We start from the raw sequence: 22,294 nt of genomic DNA on the forward strand, positions 1-22,294 counted from the left end.
TGAAAACAAAATGTTGGTCATTTGGGAGCTTCCTATTACTTTAGGATAGCAAAGATAAAAGGCTTGGAGAAACAGTAAATCTACCAAAGCATACAAAACAAAGGTATTTACCTGTTTAGTATCTGTTAAGATTTAAATGACACCTACTCAGTGGTCATGTACATGCAGTTCTGTGTATGCCTGTAAGAGGTACGCAAAAGGGAAAAAAAAAAATAAAAATCCAACCCTGCAAACATCATAAATAAGAAATGAAACACTCCCTGAGACCTGGGTCTCCAATGCACCTATATTAATTACACACCAGAGAGCAAAGCCTCAGTGTGTGCAAGCATTTAATTCGTTATTTGCATTTATTAAAAACATTCCTTTTCACTTCAACAATACAGTAAGCCAACAGTGAAATAACAGCAATTCAAATGCGGTCATTTGCAGACATGCGGTTTCTTGTGCCCATTGTACAGTGCAACGCTGCCAAGTCTCACACCTTAGGAGTAAGCTCTTGCTCCCTCCCCTCTCTGTCACACGCACACATGCACACACATACAAAATTTACATGTCTGCTCTCACCTACGCTCTTTTGGGAAAAGCCACAAATTTCATCAATCTCACTCATACAGATCTAAAAATCCTGGCAGCTTTTGAATAGCTTTTCTTCATCACCTGCAATTAAGTGTTGGAAAAGAAATCCAAAATATACAGAGAGAGACTTTCTCCTTAATAGGAAATGTTAGCAATAGTATGTGATTTCTAATATGTTCCAAAGTTCTGCCACTCCATCTTACTGGAAGGCAAAGTCTGCGTACCCCATGATTAGATTTCCTTAAACGCTGGGCAATTCAGTGTTGTCAGCTGTAATATAAAACATTATTTATAACTATTTAACTGTTTTAAGAGTATAGTTAATAGCTTTCTGTAACATGATCTTAAAGAAATTGATTAAGTGTGCTTTACAACGTGACCAGAAAGAGCTTCCGATTAGTGACATCAATATATATATATATATATATATTACATCTCACATGGCCCATACTCTTAAAAGTTGGGAGTGTTGAAATAGGAGTTGAAGCAAAATGAAATCAAGCCATTAGAACCTAAGCGTTCCCTTACCACACTTCATCAATATCGTCATGTCATGCCAATAGATCGAATACCCATGACAAAAAGTACCTTTCTCTGGTCATAAAAACTAGAAATACACAGTTTTTCTGTCACTCATACAAAGCAAAGATGGGCCTCAGAGGAATAATTCAGGTCTGGATCCAAAACTCATCACGGCTTTGCTTCAGGCTGTAATGCAGACAGTAAACAGAAAATACACTGGGCTCCAAATCTGAACACAAGTTCAAACGCAGCTAAGGTTAAACACATGTGATGGGGACGCATTTCTAATTTTAAGGCTATAAATCGCTAAAGGAGCTCACAGGATTAAAAAGATTGTGTAGTTATGAAAATAGTAAATGATTTCCAAACATGCAAGACTGTTTCCCAAGAGTCTGAAACCTGCCCCACGCTTCCTTTGGCAATCCTGGTTAGCTGCGGCTTACAGATTTTACTCTTCTTTTGTCTAATGCCTGAAGACGGAGTTGTGCAGATCTCAGACTTGGCAGGGAAAGTCTCTGTAATTACAAAGCAGGGAGACTGTCATGTCTCAGCCTGAATTTCAAACTTCAGGATCCAGTAATGCTCAAATCCAGATATTGCATTCACATACATTTTTACCTTATTTAACATTTCTTGCAAAACCACGAATGCTAACTTGCCATTGCTTATTTACCCTTTATTTATACACTTAAGGAATTTGGAAAATAAGAAAAGGGTTCTGCCAGCTTTCTATTTAAAAAAAATATACTGTGGTGAAATGTATTTCACAAAATGAGAGATATACTCTCTGGGAATTTTATATATATTCTCAGAAACAGAACTGATTTTTCTTCAGCCTTAAGAAGAGAAGGCCACAGGGAGACCCTACTGCTATCTACAACTAAGCAGGGGGTGTAGAAAAGATGGAAACAAACTCTTTGCAGAGAAGCACAGTGAAAAGAGAAGTCGCAACAGACAAAACCGAAACACAGGGAATTCTAACCTGATATAAAGAAACTTTTTTTTTTTTTTTCAATGACTGTTGTCACGCACCAGAGCAGGTTCTCTAAGTGATGGTGGAATTTCCATCCTTGCAGATATCCTACCTGATTCTATGACATATATAGAGAGAACCATATCAGAAAGACATTTCACATTCATCGTCTCTTCCTTATAAAAAAAAAAAAAAAAAAAAAAAAAAAAAAGGTTGGCTAAACAATGTTTCTACATGCTTAGAGTACAATTCTGGTATACATGACAAGCCTGTAATTTGTTGGAAAATACTGTCTTGAATGACAACAATTTCCTGTATTCTCCTTGAAGTCCACGTGGTTGGAAAGGTGGAAGTCTAGTCAGAAGGAGATAGGATTATTGTCATCTTACCCGTAATAAGCTTTTCTAATTGAATTAGAGTATTAGTGTTAGAGAGTCTCACATGACTAGGCATTCACCAGAAATGCTGGTATCTGACTTTGTGTTTTAAGATATTAAATGTTTTGCAAAGAATATAAGCAAAAACAGAAAAATAACATTGTTTTTCTACTCAAGAGCAAGTTTCCCCAAAGTTTTATGGATGAATTCATGGATAAATTTCAGGAGATAGTACCTTACAATCCCTGCCTAGAGTATTCAGATTAATTAAAGCACTCAAGCATTAATGGAAAGACCAAGTGCAAGTTTTACCAGTTCCAACCACAATTTTTGTTGTCCAAATCTTTCTTTGTACCAGTACAAGCCTAATGTTGATCTTGGGGTCATGGTGTATAGCCTTGTAAATGTGGGTAAAGTCCTTCAATTCTCAAAGTAGCAAAAAAAAAAAAAACACGAGAAAAAACTCAACATGAGACAGTCAAAGCTCCTACAGGGATAAGACTGCTATCTAAACTTAGGATACAAATATGTAAATGAGAATGCTTTTCATAGTTTCATTTCAGTACGAAATGTTCTTAATTTGAATAATTAATTAAACATTTCCAGACTTATGTGGTTAAGGTACAGAGTTAAATGCATTTTTTCCCTGACAATTGTGGACAGTTACAAGAAAAGACAAAATTATTCTCAACTTATTACTCTTAATATTTACCTTGTACACGTGACAACTGCAATATGTAGGTTTTTTTGACTCATATAGACACATTTAGCAATAAAAATAATAACTTAATATTGAATTATGACTAAGCCATAACTAGTTCTTTTGGCTGAATAAATATTTATGAACTGAGCACAGAAATACCTCAAGATTCTTTAAAACTCAGAATTGTAGATATATATATATATTATTAAGAAACCAAGGATTTTTTTTTTCAGGCATTTACTGTAAAAATTGTCAGCTGCCAAAGAACACCTTTATTTCAAACCTCCCACTATATTCCATAAACTAGCATTACAAATGATGTTCAGTGAAAGCAAAACTACTTGTTAGTCTCATCAACATTTATATTTCCCAGCTACCGACAATGAAACTGAAGTTCTTTCCAAGTCCCAGCCCACAAGAGAACAGCATCTTGTGACTCTTACACAGCCCTTTATCATGCCATGTGGTGCAAAGGGCAGTGACGAGAAGAAATGGAAGCTAGAGATAAGAAAGCATAGCTCTCTCCACCTCCCCAGAAAAATGTATTGCTTTTCAGATTATCATACCAATTTCATTTGCCACTACAAAATTTCATCTGGTCTTAAAGGAGAAAAAGGACTTCACGCACACTTCTTATGTCTTATAAAACAATTTATTAGTATATAATGCAGGCAATTTATTGCTTTCCAGGGAAAATGGAATATATGAATAGTATAAGAAATTATTATGTACCTAAATCAAATGGTTACCTAATAACCTGTGGTACACATGAAGACGTAAGGTTGGTTTCTGAAACGAGAAGTGCAAAGTAGAAGCATGTTCAGCCATTAACCTTCATTACTTGAAAGGGGAGTTTCTATGCTCCACATTGGTTTCATTTCCATTAGCAGTGACCATAAACAAGCCAGTGATCTTGTCAATAACTTAAGTCATAGGTTTATGACCTAAACATGGCCTGTTCACTGATAATACCAATGAAAATACAGAAGAAACAGCAGCAGTAAAGAGGCAAAGGTGACTTTGAAGACCATTTGCGGGAGCCGTCCAAGCTCAGCGTACTTGGACACGTCCAGCGTGCCACTGGCGATTACTCATCGCTGCTGGTTGTTACTCAGCCCCATTGTTCTGGTGAATGTCCTACAACTCGACTTTGGATAGAAACCCGGCAGAATCACCGCATTTATGAGGTGACGTGCTTTAACGGGGCTTTACCCGTTTGCGCAAGCAGAACCGTGCTCGCATTTACAACCACTCTCCACCTCACTCTTCCCTCGGCTGCACGCCTTGCAGGTCCCAGGACAGACCCGCAGAGAGTGGGAGACAGCGGGACACCGACACAAGGTGCCAGCGCTCAGTGTTTTGGGAGCGGGATGGAGGAGGACGACACGGCTGAATCGGGGTACGCCAGCATTACACGAGGCGTGCTGTAACCACCCTCACGCATTGAGGGGGCTTGGGCAGGGGTTTGATGAAAGCAACAGCCCCGTACCAAGCCCTAAACCCTGAGCAGGGTCTGCCTATCCCCAACCACCCCCGGCTGCCCACCGGGCTGAGGCGGCCGCTTCCCCGCCCCCGGCTGAGGCAGGGCCGGCGCTGGAAGTGACGCGGGGCGGGCGGAGCTGCTTGGCGCTGATGGCGGAGGCCCCATGTTGATGTCCCCGGCGTCCTCCGCGCCTGCCGAGGTGAGGGGAGCCGCGGGGGCCGGGCTGAGGGCAGGGCACGGCTCGGCGACCCCTTCCCCACCGCCTCCCTCCGGCCGCCGGGCTGGAGGGGGGGGGCCGGGCAGCGGGCAGCCGTGCTGCGCCACCGGGAAGCCGCCCCCCCGGCGGCCGCCTGGGGCTGGGGGCGGAAGAGGGGAGCCGTGCCGGGGCTCCCAGGGAGGGAACGGGGCAGAGGAGGGAGGCAGCAGCGGGGTCCCCCCGTCCCCGAGGGCTGAGCAGGGGTGGGGAGCGCGGGCAGGCAGCGCTGGGGGCTCCGGGAGGAGCTGGGCTGCGGCTTCGGCGCTTTCCTGCCCGACCTGCTTTTCCTCCTGTCGGCGTGTAAAGGCCAGCGGCCGCCTGCCCCCGCCAGAAAATCGCTTGTCATGGCAGTGATGGAGCCCTAACGTGGCCCTTCCTCCTCCTCCTCCTCCTCCTCATCCCCACCGCCGCGAGGAGACGGCCTCACCTCGGCCCCGGGGATTTTCCTGACGGGGAGCGCTAATCCCCAGGCTTAAAGTTCGCCATAGTTCAGCTTCGGGCCTGGAAACCAGGCCAACTGCGCTAAAAAATTACTTATTTATCGCTTGCTTCTTTGTAATGCGTACTCATAATAGATCTACCGTTTTATATAGATCTGTTTATAAGCAGATCTTCCGTGTAAATTTTACATGTCATCAGATGCTGCTCAGTTACTAAAGCGAAGGAATTTGTTACACCTGATGAAAAAATAAACCTGAAGGCTGTTTTGTTTCTTTTGGAATTGTAGAAGCTCAATCTTCTTACCATTTATTAGTTTGGGATGGGCTTGTGAGGTGTCTCGTGTGCCATCTTCTGCTTTGAAAACTCGGTGGGACTTTACAGGGTTTTACTATGCTGGAAAATTTCCTTCACTTCTGTACTCAGAAGTTCTGTAACAGGTGGGGGTTGAGTGAAACTTGCTGTTTTTAAAAACGTCTTTTGTTGTTTACCTTATTTTTTTGTGTAAGTTCTTGTGAAAATTAACAGATACGAAAGGACCGAAGACAAGAATTTAGGCATTTAATCTTTATAGCTGTGTCATTCAGGGCACAAAACTGCTGGCTTGTGCTTTGTGTCACTCTGTTTTGGGGAGTAATAAGCTGGTTCTGAGTGACGAATACCTGTTGGCTTCAGAGCGCGCTTTATTTCCGAAAACATGAGTTCTTTGCTACTTATTTCCTGACTGTTGAAAACAACTTTTAAAAGGCTGTGGGAAATATGCAGACAGCCTTTAATCTTTGAACTTCGTGAGACTTGCAGTGGCCCGTCCCTTTTTGGGATTGGTTTCCACATATATCTTAATAAAACTGGTGTATTATGTCACTTGCTTGGCAGTTACCTCATTCTGTCAGTGTGTTTGCTTGGTCAGTGTAAAATAACTTCTAATAGCAATGGCAAGAATAGGATGCCTCTTCTTTCTAGAAATATGCTAGATATCCAAGGCCCCAATCCAACTAGTACAAAACATTTTGACAAACTTGTGGTTGTAGATTTAAATCAGGCACCTGAAGCTTATCAGTTGCCTATCTTTTTGACAGATATTGCTCAATCTGAGAGAGGAACGTTTTTGGTGTGCTTGTGAAGCCTCTGGCAATGCTGTAATTTTTAGCGCAATGTATCCTGAATGAGGTGGTGAATAGAAAGGGTGCTTAAAAGCTTTCACAATCCAACTGAATTAGCGTTAATCCGTCAAACTGCATGCAGACATAAATGTTCTCACTGTCAACGTAGTCCATTGTTTATGGTAAACATCCAGGACTGGGGACATGTGGGTTACAGTGGGAACAATAAAAGATGCCCACAGACTGCTAGAGAGATGAGATTAGAATCTTCTGAAGAAAAGGAAAAAAAAAAAGGCTTTTTAACTAAACTTTCTTGTTTGTTAAAATGTCTTTAAAGTGGAGTTTTGTTATTTTCACTGAGAGGGGAACAAGAATTCCATTTATGAAAACGCTGTCAAAAGTACTGAGCATTACAGATTCTGAGAAGTGTTTGAAGTTAAGGGAAACCACGGAACTTTGTTTCTCCTTCCCTGAAGCATCCAGAACCATTAAGGACATTTCATCCTTACCCTGCTTCGTTTTCCCACCACTTTTATTTCCCACTTTCTGATATTCTATCTGTGATACAATACTAGGGACGTCTCGCTAAGTGATGCTCTCCCCGTCTTGATGTCATCGCTAAAGTGCCTGTGCTTTCATTCTGAGAAGTGATTGTTTTGGAGTGTAGCTGAGGCAATGTATTTTGTTGGGCTTGGTCTATAGCTGTCTGTTCTCAGAACAGAAGAACAAATTGTTTGTTTGTCTCGGTCTGGTATATTTCAAATAGATTTCTAGCTGATTTCATTCCACTATATTGAAGCAACAACTTATATGATTTTTGTTGCAGATCAATCATGTCATCCTTTCAAGAAGTTCCATCTTCAGCTAATGCTTTACAGACTTCCAATTTTGCACATGTGATTTTTCAAAATGTGGCGAAAAGCTATCTTCCAAACACACACCTTGAATGTCACTACACTCTGACCCAGTTTATCCATCCTCATCAGAAAGACTGGGTTGGTATTTTCAAGGTAAGTAAAGTTTGTTCTATTCATATTTCTCACATGTTCACTGTCTTCTCTTACCAATTAAAAAAGGAAGAATCCAACAATAGAAGTGCTCTCATAAACTCAAGTGGAACATCACTTAAGTGATGTATAAGTAGCTGCAATTAGAGTCAGAGGTTTTTTGACAGAGATGAGACTGGATACCAAAACTAGAGTAATGAGTATGGTACGTGTGTGCTGGAGTAAAGGGAAGCTCTCATAAAGTGGTGTGGTGTAGAATTAAATGGAGATGATACAGGAAGAAATGTGTGGTCATAGAATGACACTGTGAGCACGACTATGAAAAGTGTGAGACAGAGTAAATGTGAAGTGTGTGTGGAAAGAATAAAGCTAAGCTGAAGATGGTGTGACCCAGGCCCCTGACTCATCTGTGTTGCTAGAGCAGGATGAACGGTGTAGATCACAAAAGCTGTTCAAAACAAACCCTTGAGTAAAGGAGGAGAAGAGAGGCCGTATCAGTTGCCTCACATCAGCGACTTATTTGGAGTTGCTTTTAAAGGTAGTCTCGAGGGATTAGAAATTGATTAATTCTTACATCTGCTCCTATTTAAGATGTTGATTACATTTCTTTGTTGATTTAGCTCATAGTAGATGATGCTTGTATGCCTTATTTGAATAGTTAATAGCAGCTTTTTGGGGGGCTTTAAAGAGGAGATACTTTGGTGGGGAGGGGCTAAATGTAACAGACTCTTTTGTTATTGAAATCCCTTAGAACTGTCCACCGATAGCTGAAGAATATAAAATCTTGACTGTAGTCATTAAATTATGTGAAGGAGGCAGTAACTACATGCAGGCGGATTTCTCTAGTGAGAAGTGTTTAAAAATATGTACATGTGTTTTGATTTTCTGATAAGTTTTGACAAATAGGAGTGTGACTCAGCATGCTTGGTGTTCAGTTGACAAAAACAAAAAACATTATCAAAACTTTAAAGGGAGTGCTCTTGAAGTTACATGAGTGTTATGAAATTATTTAAATGTATGTTGAGAAATGAATGTTGTGGCTCTGTGTGTGTTGATCTAAGTGAGGCAGGCAAGTAGGACCCTAAAAATACTGATTAAAAAGTAAAGTAAAAAAGTGTGAAACAGTTTTTCAGTGACCGCATGAAATGCTGTGTACAGAGTACAGATAACCTTGATTTCATCATGTCTGTGATGGTAGATTTCATAACCTGTTGAGGTATGAGTTGTTTTTTTTGTTTTTTTTTTTTTTTCTTTCTGCTTTGGTAATGGCAGGTAATACGGCTTTGGCAGTTGTTTGAGGAAGGCTTTGAGATGACGTGAGGTAGCAGTGCTGCTGGAAGAAACGCTTTCCCTTTCTTTTTACTCAGAGTGGTTTATTTCTTGTGTTTCCTGTCCTTTGCTTGAAGCAAGCTCTTGCGTGATGGACCAAATTAGGAAATTGATTGAGGTTAAGACCAACGTTTTGGATTATTTTTAATAGAATTCCCCAGCAGAATTTCCAGTTCACCCCGTTCTCATCAACACAAGGGAAGGAAGCATTGCGAAATAGGGAAAAGGAAGAAAGTTGTTTTCTGTTTGTGACTGTGTCATATTCACTGTTACGAATATACCATCTTACTATAGTTGCATTAAATGAAGCCAGCTGTATCCTTGCCTATGAATATATATCAGATTAGTACAGAAAACTAAGTGTGAACTAAGATTTTTCCTGTCAATGTTTTGTTGGTGGTAGTTCTAATGTGGACTTCCCATTTTAGGGGGCAGTGGATTTAACAGTAGCTTTAACAGTATTGTCTCCTGTGTTTGCTCAAACGGTTACTTAAGAATTTTTTTACTGAACTGAACAAAATTCATAGGAACCTTTTTAAGTGATGGTTTTCATTTAGATTGCAAGTCCGCTTCTTCAGTGGCAATGATGTCTTAATTGTTCATTATTTGTATCTTTATACCATTCTGCTTGTTTTGCTAATCTAGCTGTTTTTGCAGCTGCACAGTGAAATGGATCAGGGAAGTGATCTGACAGAAAAATGCCATCCCTCCTTTCCCCGTTTTTTTCCACCTCGTTTCCCAGCTGCTTTTGGTTCCTCACCATGTGACGAAATGGGCAGCTCTGTTGGCATCACTGTGATGGGAACAAGTAGATCAGGAAGGACAGGGGTTAGGCCTGATTAATTGGCATAGTTGCTTAATGTGGAATGACAATCTAAGTTCATTTTTCAAATCTTTTCAAAATTCTTTGAAACCCTTAAAAAACTTGTAAGGGTTTGGTTTGTCGATCTGTTTCCTTTTTAAAGGGGAATTAAGCTAGTAGTTCCAGAAGCAAAAACTATTTCCTATACTGACTCCTAAATTCTAGCTTGTGAGTTTTTTAAATGTTTCAGTAGTGTGCACCACATGTCAAATAGCCCATTTTTATTGTATGTGTGATTACTGTAGGATTTAATTTTGCCATAGTGTTGTGCAGTGTATATGAAAAAGAGAGATTAAAAATTGAATGCTTGGTGGAAGCCAGAAATTACTTATAGGTGTGTGTGGTTTTTTTTTTGTTGTTTGTTTTTTTTTTTTCCTCCTGTGTGGCTTACTGTGGTTATTTACTTGTTTATAGATTTTTTTTTCCCACTTTGTTATCTCAGTCTTTTCCACCCGGTATGTGTTATTTTCAGTTTTTATTTTTAACCCCCTCTCCAAATGATACCAGTTCTCGGTGTCCACTGAATGTTCCATTTTCATCACTGAGTACAGTTTCTGTTTAGAACTGTGATATGAAAATGACTTCAATGAAAGGGTACCACAGCTGGTTACTTCATGTTGCAGTAGTTTATTTACAGATATCCTTTTAAGGTTATTTTACAAAGCTTAAAATAAGGGGCAAGAGCAAGATAATGCACTTCCTAGCTGTTCGCAATCAGAGGCATTAAAAAGTCTTGTTGGGAGGCAGAATAGGTCTGGAATGTCAGACCTGAGCTAGGGATTTGTACAATATTATTACAAAGAGCTGAATAAATCCCTAAACTTCTTCTGAAACTTAACAGATTCTATCAATTCTCTCTATGTGCTGTAGATAGAATGTCCTTTTTCTGTTGTTGCTGGTGTAATTTAAATTGCTAAATGCTGAAATTTCGTAATGCTGAACAAAAGGCGTTCCTTGGTGGATATGAAACTGTTCCCAAGAAAATTGTCTTCTATTCTTAATGGAAGCGTGGTGTTTAATTTTTACACATAATTTTTAACCAGAATTAAAGTCTCTGCTACTAACCTGGTACTCAGCATAAATTAAAAGGATAGTGTCGTATATGCACCAATTACTGTGTAGCAGGATAGTTCAGTCATACCAGTTTCCTTATAAAATAGGTGTATATAAAGGCCATAAACATGGGACTGCAATTCTGGCAACATTTTTTTTGGAAAAAGTACTGTCGTGAAGATGATGTTACCCTTGTCTTTGTCATTTGAGTGTAAGTTTAGAGTATACAGCCTTCTTATTCTTTCTGTACATATCCTTCTTTTTCTTCCTTGTTCCCTCCAGGATGCTTGAAAACAGTTTTAAATTGATTCTCCCAATCTGTTGTCGTTCATTGCTGCTATTTCTTTTCTGCTTTTGTGGTGTTTTGGAGGACCATCTGCTATCAAGCACCAAGTTCTCCATCAGTTTTATTGCTGCTTGTTACTAAAGGGGGGGACAAAAAAATTTTACAGCTGAGTACTGGTTTAGTGCTCAGCATGTACTTTCTTACCCTGAATCTCTCTTTGGGATATTTTGTGGGAGCTATGATTTGAGATCTGCTTTCCCTTTATTGGATGTTTCTGTGCAGAAGAACCAGAGTTACTAGTGTGGAGTTGGAGAGGAGAAGGCTTGTTCTTCCTGAAAGTGTTGATAAGAGATCTGTATTCCCAGAATGATCTAAGCCCAGTGCCCCCCATCATCCTCTTCTCTCCTTCTGTTTTGACTAATTGAAATCTGGAAAGGCTCCTAGGGCAATCTAAATCTAAACCTTTGAAATGAGGAAAACCAATTAATATGTATACTGCATCTGTTTGCAAAAATTGGCTGGTAGGTGGTCCTCATCTCCGGATGGGAAGTCTACAGTTTGTTACTTTATTTTGCAATAAAGTGAAATAATCATGTGGCCACATGATATTTTTTTCATTATTAATACATAATGCCCAGACTTGCAGAAGTGTTTGAAAAAAAGTGTTTGGCTTTTAGGAAGAATTGCTTATGCCTCTGTTTAGGGCATGTGTGGGCAAGTAGGACTCACAGATGTTCAGTATACAATAGATGCATGTTTACTGTGCATCTCAAAGGCACAATGAAGTCATGTTTGGGATGTGATAAGATATTGCTCCAAGAGAGTAGAGTTACAGATGTATGTGTTTATGGCGTGCATCGTAATAGCATCTAGGTTTCTGAAGATTTAATTTTGCTGAGGTCGGCACGCTGGAAAAGTCTGTAATATCAGCTGGGAATCTTACACGTTTAAAGATAATGGTTTCAGTTTTGCTTTCTCGTTAGTTCCCACTGTTATCTTTTTCTTAAGTCATCCGCATTGCTGTTCTTCTAGGGTGTTGACTTTAATTTTAGACATAGTTTGGTATTGACTGTCTCAGCGTACCCCTAGAGAAGAAAAAGAAATTCTTTCCTAATGTATACATTTTTAATATCCACAAATTAAAAACAGTGATCTGGCTTTCTGGTATCTTAATATATATATATAAAGGATTGGGAAAATCTTGAAAGATTATTTGTACACAGTAAGCACAGACTTGCTCTGAAAGGCTACTCATTATTTAAGAGGCCACACCTCAGCTACTGTTTATATATTGGTACAACGCATGTGCTTACGTGCACCTTCATTTCTCGCTCTGCAGTTCCCTGGTTTATAGTGGACCTCAAATTTAGCTGTCTGTGCTCAGAACCTCTGTAAAATCAGCAGTGGGTTGAATGGACAGCTAACAAATAGCTTGGTTGCTGTGTTGTAGCAAAGCAACATAGATAGGCTTTTGTGTAGTCCTCTGGGTTAGTTTGCTTTGAACTTTGACTACAAATACCAGCACAACTTGTGTGAGCAGTTTCAAAGTCCTGGTTTTGTCAGAGATTGATATTCCAGATAAGAATTACTTCCATATCTACAGATCAATTGTGAAGTGTAGGGCAACAGCTGGATGTGTTATTGACCACATGCATGCTGTAATACAATTTTTCTGGCATGGAATCATCACTGCACAACAGGATATGATGGATACAGAAATGAGTAGTGAACAGTATGTGCTGTTTTTAAAATAGTAGGGAATAGAATTACCGGAATTCGGAGTGTTTCGAGAATTACGATGGCCGCCAATTAGAGCGATTCTCTTCTGGTTTGCCTTCTTTGGAAGGATGCCTCAAATAGCTGAGATAATATTTTTCTTTAAAATAAAATTAAAAAAATAAAACGCTGCGATACCGTCATTCACTGTTTCCTAACTAGACAGAGAAAGATTAGCTGGGTTTACGTGGTGCTACCTTTGATAAGAAGTTCTGACATTCAATCCAAAGTGTCACTGATTTTCTAAAAATATTTATTGTGGTAGGTTTGTGTGTTAAGAGACAAAAATGGCATAACAAAGTGGCCAGTAGAAATAATAATAAAAAAAAAAAAGTTGTGCTACTTTATAGTTTTCATGAAATGTGATGGTATAATAATACTTGATTAATCACCCTTTTTACTACCTTTCTATGCTTATCTTTTAAAGCAAACAGTAACTTTGTTGCTCTTTGATCTGTCATAACATTTCCTTGGGCAGTCATTTACATATGTATCAGGTTTTCTTTTTAGAGCATTCCTATTTTTTCTGTATTTATTTTGATTTATACCCAATAGGAGAGAAAGTCGATCCGATGGTCTAGGCACTTTGTCAATGCTATTTTGACATATTCCTCTGAACTATGAGGTAGAAATACAACCAACAAGAGATGATAATAGGGTAGGAACCTGATAGTACCTTGATACAGCAAGAAATGCCATATGTTCTCAATAGCCTGGGTTAAAAGATTACCTGTACGTGTTTATAACATTCAGCAGAGATGGACAACTTTGGGTTTGGGCATGCGATTTTCTTCTTTCAGAGGCAGTTCATGTATTTTTGCCGTACTGAAGAGTACTTTGCCAAATTACATTCTAAACTGCATGGTTTCCCTTCTGAATTACAAAAAGGACATAATAACATCAACAGAGATAAAATTATTATTATTATTTTAGAATTGCATCATACTAGGTATTTACAATAAAGGCCAACTGGTTATGCCTGCATTGGTTCGGCTAAACAAGTGTTTCCTGGGTTTGCTTCTTTGCTCTGTTGCTGTTACCTCTCTGCACAACACATGTACCAAGCTGCTACCTTACGTGAATAAAAGCTGCTGCTCATCCAGTTGCACGACAGCTTTCTGAGGTTAGTGGAGCAAGGGCCGAATTAGCTTTTCTTGCAGTTGTGTTGCCTTAAAGCTGTCATGTTCAAGACCAAGTTGTGAAGGCATTATAAGGGAAAGCACAACATTAGTGTGGAGGGATGGAAGTATTCATTCCCCATGTTCATCTAAAACTCAAGAAATTAAAAAGGAAGCTTGAAAGTATTTTTACACTGTAAACTGTGCAGTTGTAAGACAGTAAGTCTTACACTCTTTAAGTCTGTACACTCTTTAAGATAAATCAGATGTAAGTTAAAGGAAACAGAGCAAAACTAGAAGAGTTGGTTGTTACTTTTCCTCAGTAGTATATTATTGAGAAACAGACAATTCCTAACTCTATGACTTTTTTTTTTTGTGTGTGATTTTAATCATTTAGTTTACTAGTTAGCTAATTTTCTTCTAGCTACTTGGTGGGAATGTACTGTGGGTGAAATGTAAAAATTGCACTGTGGGCCGTTTTAATGAGAGAAGGGTTTGTACGTGGGGGGCAGCACAGAAGAAGAAAGAACTGTGACACCTACGTAGCTACTGGTAAAGGAAGCGCTGCCTGGTGTGAGTATTGCAGACGGTTCAGTTGTCCCCACTCACCCAGCCAGTGTTAGACATCTTAAACTTTGTTAAACTTCAACATTTCCATTGTGACTACAGATTTGGTTTACATAACTAAAAAGTAGTTTATGATGTCTTAAAATGAAATAAGCCCTTTTGCTCAGAAGTAGGAAACAGGAATATAGCGAATGGATTACTCTGTAATGACCTATTAAAACTTTCAGTTTTATGGGAACAAAGTGAACTACATAAACTAAGTATTGTTTGAGTAACACATTGTACATAATAAACTAAACTCATTATGACACGATGTTTAGTCATATATTTTGTGTTTGGTTTAAAAACATGGGTAGGGACGGTGAACGTAGGGTTTGGATTCTGGACTATTAATCTGTTGGTTAACGTATGGAAAGCAAGAGCGTTGGCACGTATACACAGCTTTTCCTTTTGAAAAAGGATTGCTGAGCAGAGCTTGTGAGAATTAAAAGTAGAGAAGCGGAGGGGCTAGAAGGGTGTGCTGAGTACCAGGTTAGTAGCAGAGACTTTAATTCTGGTTAAAAACTATGTATAAAAATTAAATATATGTTTTTGTGTATATGTATGGTTTAGGGGAGTTGCATCATCTAAGTCTTGTTTGTTCTTTTTGCTAAGAAATAAGGACATCAAAAATATTTAGAGTTTTTAACTCTGAGCAAGATACTTTCAGGGTTTTCAGTGAATTCCTTAAAAAGTGATTCCTTCTAGCATCAGCACAGCCAGGCAGTGCATTGGATGTTGGGCTTGAGGTCAGAGTTCACAACAGGTCTTGTGTTCAGTTTGATGGGCTGTTCTCTGTTTTCCTCCTCTGAACTTCAGAAACTAATATACTAGATTTCTTGTGTACTTTATAATGTTTGTGTACTTTATAATGTTTGTGTACTCGAATGTGGATGTTTTAATATCTGCTGTTGCCACACTTTTAAATTAGACTAGTAGTAGACTGTGCCTTTTGCACTCCTCCTTGCTCACAGGAAGGTCTACTGTATGTCCTGTCAAGATTTCTCATTTATGTAATACTTCTGATGGGAAGAAAGTGTATATTTGATAGCGTATGCTTCTTTCAGTTTTAACACTTTGGAACTTGGCTTTGTTAGTAGTTGACAGTGCTTTATTTTTTATTTATTATTTTTTTTTTCCATAGTTACTATTATTAAGGGTATCCCAACCGACTTCTCGTACATCAACAAATTCTGTAGCTGTTCTGATCCAAGTACTGTTTTACGTGATGGTGCTCTCATATTGAAGGTCTTATTCCAATTTTTCAGATTTTTGTTTGTTTTGAGGGAGGACTGGTTTTTGTTGCCTTTTTTTCTGTTTGTTTAAATGCAAAATACTATTCCAGTTAATAGTATCAACTAAAAAAAAAATACAAAATTATTTGTCTGATTTGTTCATGTGCCATTTTAATCAGTATTCTAATGAAAGTTTTTGTTTTGTTTTTACTTTTGTGTATGTTAGAGTACATTCTTCATAGGAGAACAGGGCTGAAACTTTGTGTGAGGCCTAAACAGGAATTAAGTGTGAATTTCCATCTCTTTCCCTCCAGTTCCTTTTTTTTTTTTTTTTTTCTTTGGACAGCTTTTATGTTCAAGATATTGATGTCAGTAAATATGTTTGCAGCTTGAATAGTTAGATCGTAACTTTTTAGAACTTGGTCAGTAACTGCAGGAAGCAAAAAATGAACTGATGTGATCTGCGATCAGAGTTCTCTGAGGCATTTAAATAGCATGTAAACAGCGCCTGTATTTACTTCTAATGTGCACTCATCTTGTAGTTCCAGTAGAGTACTGGAGAGAGTTTGGACAGGCACTGAAGAAGCTCTGCTTCTTTCTGTTTTCGTGCTGATGGCTTCTCAAATATTGGAGGATTTCTTTGCATCTGCTTGTTACAGCAATTTCCAATTCTTTATGTAAAATCTGTTTGAAGCTTTTCTTCTGTTACTGTTCAGGGATTTTCCTGGGTACCCCTGCATAGATAAGTTTGTAGATATGAATAAAGAAAACAGATTTAGGGTTGGATTTTTTTTTTTTTTTGTTCTCTTATCAAAGTAGTTTATTTGCTGCTGCTGTAAGTGCAAATGCAGCAGGGTCAAAGGAGCCACGTCACTGCAAGAACAGGGGCATAAGTTGCAAAAGGTTTGCAGGGTGGCAGGATAGCCCTCACCTGCTACTTGAACGTCATTCTATGGAGAATATATTTCTGAAAATGAAACATTAGGTCTACTTTATTTGTTTTTAACTTAACAAATCTTATCTTTTGAGTTTAAAATTAAATTAAAAGAATTCAATTAAATGCTGTGTTGGCCCAGGAACTCTTTGTTTTAGTCTGTGCTCAGTTATTGCTTCTTACAGGTTCTACAAGTCTCACAGAAGGTGTCATTTAAAGAAGTATAGGTATTCAATAAGTAAATACATTTTTTAATAAACTCTTTCTTCAGGTTTTCTCTGATATATACAACTGATTGCCACAACTGTTGATGCATGTTGATTACTTCTCGAGTCCTGCACTGTTACCAGGAAGATGCACAATTTTTTCTTTTGGCAAGAAAAGCTTCAGCTTGCCGTTTTTCACTGCATCCCAAACAGTTTAATTGGTTCACTTGCCATAATGGTCTTTTCAATTAAAACCAACAAAACCAAGCAAAAGCACCTTCATGGACATTACCTTACATAAAGATCTTTTTCCTGCCAGTGTAACCCAGAAAACGTCTTTACAACAAATGGCTTCTTGTAGGGGCTTTGAAGGGTGTCACCCCTGTGCCCTAGTGGAGTCTGACCTTAGAAGTAGTCTATATGAGTTGTTTCTGGTATGTTTTGTCATGCTGATCAGTGGTCAGAGAAACGGTTTAGCATTTCTCATCCCTGTCATTAAAATGAAGGTAGTTTTTCCAAGCCTTGAGGAGGATGCTGTTCTCCATTTTGCTCTTAGAAGTAGTTTCCTTTTTTTTTTTTTTTTTTTTTTTTTTTTTTTTTTTTTTTTTTTTTAAATTTAAAAAAAATCCCTCCCTCCCCCCCATGCAAATTTGTTGTGGGCTGGTTGACAAGTGTTCCCATCTTTCTCTTCATCATTTTTACTCTTGGTTGATTTCCTCTGTAGTTTTTCCCCCTACTTTCAGTTGACAGTATTTCTGTTTTTATTTTCTGTCCCTCAAGCAATTCTAAAAATTCTTTATAAAGTTTTAGTCCTACTTTAGGCAACTATTAGCTTTCTTGCTGAGGTGAATGAAACACACGCACACATATATGTATATATTCTTTTATATATATATATATATATGTATATAAAAGAATATATATATATATATACAGTGTATATATATATATACTGTATATATATATACTGTTGAGCAAAAAAAAAAAGAATACATACATGTGTATATATATATACACATGTATGTATTCTTTTTTTTTATATATATATATATACACATGTATGTATTCTTTTTTTTTTGCTCAACAGTTACATCTAGGCCATTGTGAAGTCTTTCAGCGTGCTCGTACAGTCTGTGACTGTATAATCTGTTGCCATAGAGAAGGTTATGAACATGGAAGACTCTATTTGTAAATCACTGTGTACTTCGTGTTTAATTAAAACCTATTGATAGAAAAATGTTTTAAAGATCTAGATTGTTGACCTAAAATATCTATTACTTACTCTTATTGTCGTTTTCTTCTTGGAATGTCATTTACCTTGGTTTTACTCCTTGTTTTTGTCACCAAAGAAATAATCCTATGAAAATGGATGACAATCATTGTTCAGTAAAAAAGACATTGAATGATGTTACTAATTCAGCTTTTTTGCTGCACTATACACAAACTTCTCATATTTTAATTTATGCAGGTGTGAGAATGATATTTGTTCCTATTTTCTTTGCAACAGTGTCACATTTTGATATGTATAACCCCTAGCAGGGAAGCCCATCCTCTGAAGTCATGTGTGAGAAGAGCTGCTTGCATGTGCCCTGTTAAGTAGCTTCGTTTCTAAGAATCAAGACAGTATGAGATGGGGAGCTTTGGTAGGGGAAGCAGATGATGGGTGACAGGAAATAGGGCAAATTGATTGAGAAAATACGTGCCTGGTAAACTTCCCAGGGTATTGCCCACTAGCTGGTGATGTGTCACGGTTCTCACTTTACCAATAACCCACAGATTGGAGTTACACATGAAAATACAGTACCAGCTCAGAAACAGGCCAGAAGATTTGGGTAATTTGCTTTCTACATAATTTGTCTCTTTTTATTAGTATGAATAGAATTTCAAATGACCTAAAAAAAACCCACAAACCTACGTGCATTACTTTTAGAGGTAAAGTATTCCTAGAACTTTTGGTTTCAGGATAGAGAAACATTGAATTGGAAGCTGAATTGATCACCTAGGAAAGAGATTGTGCTAGCAACCATTTTTGGTTTTATATTCATATATTTATATGGATTTTGCTCCCTCTCTCTACACTTTCTGAAGTTTTCATTTTCAGAAGGAATGCTCATTTTATTCAGGAAAATAGAATGTGTGTGTACATTGGTTCTTTTTTGTTTGGTTACTTTTTTCCTTTTTATTTTATTTCTTTGTTTAAAACAGAATTAGAAACTAGAGTAGGATGAAGAGATTGCTTCAGTTCTTTACCATATTTGTTCTGAACACAGTAAGTCAGTTTCCCTTCTGAAATTAAAAAGAATGAGACAGGCTTTTCACTCCTTAACAACCTGCTTTCTGTGTTTAAAAAGCTCTCTGCTTTCTGCGTCGTATGCAAGTAATGGTAATCTAAAGGGAAGTAATTTCACTTCCCTTTACAGAGGTGAAAGTACCTTCAGTGAAAAAGGGGTCTTAACGTCTGAATTGGATATGAAAACATAACTAACGTGAAAATTTACAAAATTTTCTGTGGATTTTTATTACAGAAAAATTGCTTTTATTCCCTCTTCCACCTGCCCTGTACCTCCCAATGTCACTGACATCCCAAGGCACGAGAGGAACTTCCCTTCCTATTTCTAAAAGTGTGGGAATGACAACCTCAGGAGTTCTCATTTCATTCATGTTTTTAAAAGTTCCTCAGTAGGGGATATCACAGAATCATTATTGTCTAAGAATAGGCTTAAGATACAGTAGTTGGTTCCGTTTTGGTTGTTTTATTGAGTCAGCAGAACAGTCGTAAGCTGTTCTGTCTAATGAATATTGCCTTAAAAAAGTGACTATAGCTAGCAAAAGAAAGTTTTGAACTGCTTTTGCTGTTGTTCATCTTTGCTTTTTATTAATTGTAAAAAAGGCCAGGTTATAGAGCAATTACTTTTCCCCAAACAGTAGCTATTGCCATGCTTTTAATACAAAGTGGAGAAGTAGTTTTGTAAAAGGCAGCTATGGAATAGTCTTCAGATTTTTTTTTTTCCAATGCTAATTATTAATTTTCATACTACTTGAAATCTGTAGCTGTAGAAATACTATTTAATTACTTTGGTTCTACTGTTCTCATTACCCATATAAACATTTTTTTTCTCTCCTTTTTGTTTTTGTAAAGCTGACAGCCTCTTAGGAAACAGTTCTTAGTCCTTGCAAGATACACTATTGCAATGTATCCTTTATAAAGGAGGATTTGATATGAACTTAAAGTTTAGAAATCTTGTCCAATGAAATAATAGAAGTCATGATTACCAACTCCATCTTTTTTGTCATGTTCCCCTCCCCAATAGTGTTGATAAAATTGGTGTACAATTTGCCCTCTTTCCTTCTTAACTCTTCCAAGACACCATACACAGTTACTGACAAAACACGTTAATACTTTTTGACCAGGTTTTCGATATTTTCTTTTAGTTAGAACAAATACATCTGTTTCATCGCACTCCTTTATCATTACACTATTATTGTTCTATGCTGCTTTATAGTAACTGGTTGCTCAGGGTTTCAGGTTTAGATGCATGTATTTCAAGCTTGTTGGAATATATTTCTTTGGGGGATATCATTTCTTATTTCAAGGAACTGCAGGCTTTATGAAACATTAGAAAGTAGGTGTTTATTGAAGTTACTGGGGAAACTGCACTAACTTAGCTGAGTTAGCTTTTAATGCATTTTTTTTTTTTGTTCCCTGCAGTTACATCATGTAGTATATATGGAAGAGTTAGCATTCTGGTGAAATGCTGGTCTTTAGTTAGTATTGCAGAAGTTGTCAAGCAAACAAAAAGCTAGCTTAGACCTGTCAAATTTGGCATTTTCAGTAGGGAAGAGGTGTGTTCTCCTTCCTCCTCCTTGTTTTTTGATGAACCTGTTGGATTGTGGACACAAAACAGTCGATATTGGCAGAAATTGCCCTAAGAAAATCTCAGTATAAACTTCTGAATTAATCTTTTTCTATTGTCAATGTATAATAGTGTATCTTTATAGAAAAAAAATGTAAATGTACCAAATAATAGTCTAAAAGTATAGTGAAAACTGTCTGGTGTTTTAATTTATATAGACCCTTTTATTGCCTTAGACCCATTTATTGCCTTAGGTAACAAGCTTAATAAAATTCATGCTAAATCTTTGACATGCTTGTTAAAAATATTCTTGATTTGTAAACATTGTTAAATATCTTTTTATTGCATGTTGAAGCAGAAATATTCATATTACAGTATGTTGTAAAGGCCAGGCTGTGATATCTTAACTATATGAAGCAATTTTTTCTGCCTAATATTTTCTTTTCTTTTTGTTGTTGTGGTTTATTTTATTTTAGGTTGGTTGGAGTACTGCAAGAGATTATTACACGTTTCTTTGGTCACCTATGCCAGAAAACTATGTGGAAGGATCAACTGTTAACTGTGTGCTGACTTTTCAAGGTGAATTGAAATAATGCAGTATCTACCTGTATTTTCTAGCTTCCATAGTTATTTAAACACTTATCTATGTGTTAAGATATTGAGGGATGCAAAACAGCTTTAGATCTTTAGAAATGCAAATTGTAGGAAGGAAAGTTTACCACGTCAGTCTTTTGCGTGCTCTTTTTGTTACCTGTGTAAAGTTCATTTTTATTTCAGATGTCAACGAAATTGTGTGAGTAATTGTGTGACTCAGCATATTTTTACATAATAAAATGGACAGTGTTCAGGACTGATGGAAAGAGGAAGCTCTGCTGGAAATTATTCAGACACCAAAAGTGATGCTGTTTAATCATTGGAAGTCTTTTTTTAAATCTTGGCATCTCGTAAAGCACTGTGTCTTTACATTGTCTGTTTTCAGTCTCTGAACTTTAGACCATTTCAGTGTAAAGTCATTCTTGTCAAAGAAAGAAAAAGATAAATAGTGTAAGTGACAGTTTGGTGAAGGTTCAGTTCTGTTCAGAGCTGCAGAAGACCTTTTGATAGTGAGGAATTGCTGAAAATCGCTAAATTTTAAGAGAAGAATAAAGAACAAAACAGAAAATGGTACACCACTATACAAGTACACCACTACACAAGTCTATATTATAACTGCATTTTCAGTACTGTGTGGAAATCAGATGCTCTACCTTCCCTTGCGAGTCTCAAACATGTAGCACAACTAGGAAATGAACAAGGAAGACATTTTTAAAACCAGCTACCCATGGAACAAGTCAATTTTCCATTGTTCATGTTGAAAGAAGCAGGGGCTGTCAGTGTAAACTACCAGTGAGAGGTTCATAACAGAGATAGAGATGGTACACAGTCAGGTGCAGAACTTCTTGCAACAGGATGTTATGGATGTTAGAAGATCTACACATGTTCAAACCTGCAAGTAAGAAGATAGTAAGATATTATTCCCTAAGCTATAGTTAATAAAGTACAAGGCTGATGGAAATACGAAGCCCGTTATATAAATGCCTGTATAGCAGATGTA

At 37.6% G+C, this 22,294-nt stretch overlaps 1 protein-coding gene across 7 annotated transcripts in view; it reads left to right on the forward strand.

Annotated features, from left to right (window-relative positions):
* The first annotated feature begins 4,124 nt into the window (after positions 1–4,124).
* The window catches only part of TAX1BP1 (Tax1 binding protein 1), a 57,135-nt gene continuing 38,965 nt past the window's right edge, over positions 4,125–22,294 (forward strand). For 4 of the 7 annotated variants that reach the window (XM_084509237.1, XM_084509239.1, XM_084509238.1 and 1 more), the window contains exons 1-3: positions 4,725–4,836; positions 7,261–7,444; positions 21,177–21,279. In XM_084509237.1, the coding sequence (XP_084365363.1) occupies positions 7,268–7,444; positions 21,177–21,279 (280 nt within the window). In that variant the 5' untranslated portion in view covers positions 4,725–4,836; positions 7,261–7,267. Of the gene's footprint in view, positions 4,342–4,381; positions 4,554–4,724; positions 4,837–7,260; positions 7,445–21,176; positions 21,280–22,294 lie in introns of those variants that run through there. The other 3 variants (XM_084509235.1, XM_084509240.1, XM_084509236.1) reach the window with 2 other exon arrangements.

Source organism: Aythya ferina (assembly GCF_964211825.1).
Source record: "Aythya ferina genome assembly, chromosome: 2".
NCBI lineage: Eukaryota > Metazoa > Chordata > Aves > Anseriformes > Anatidae > Aythya > Aythya ferina.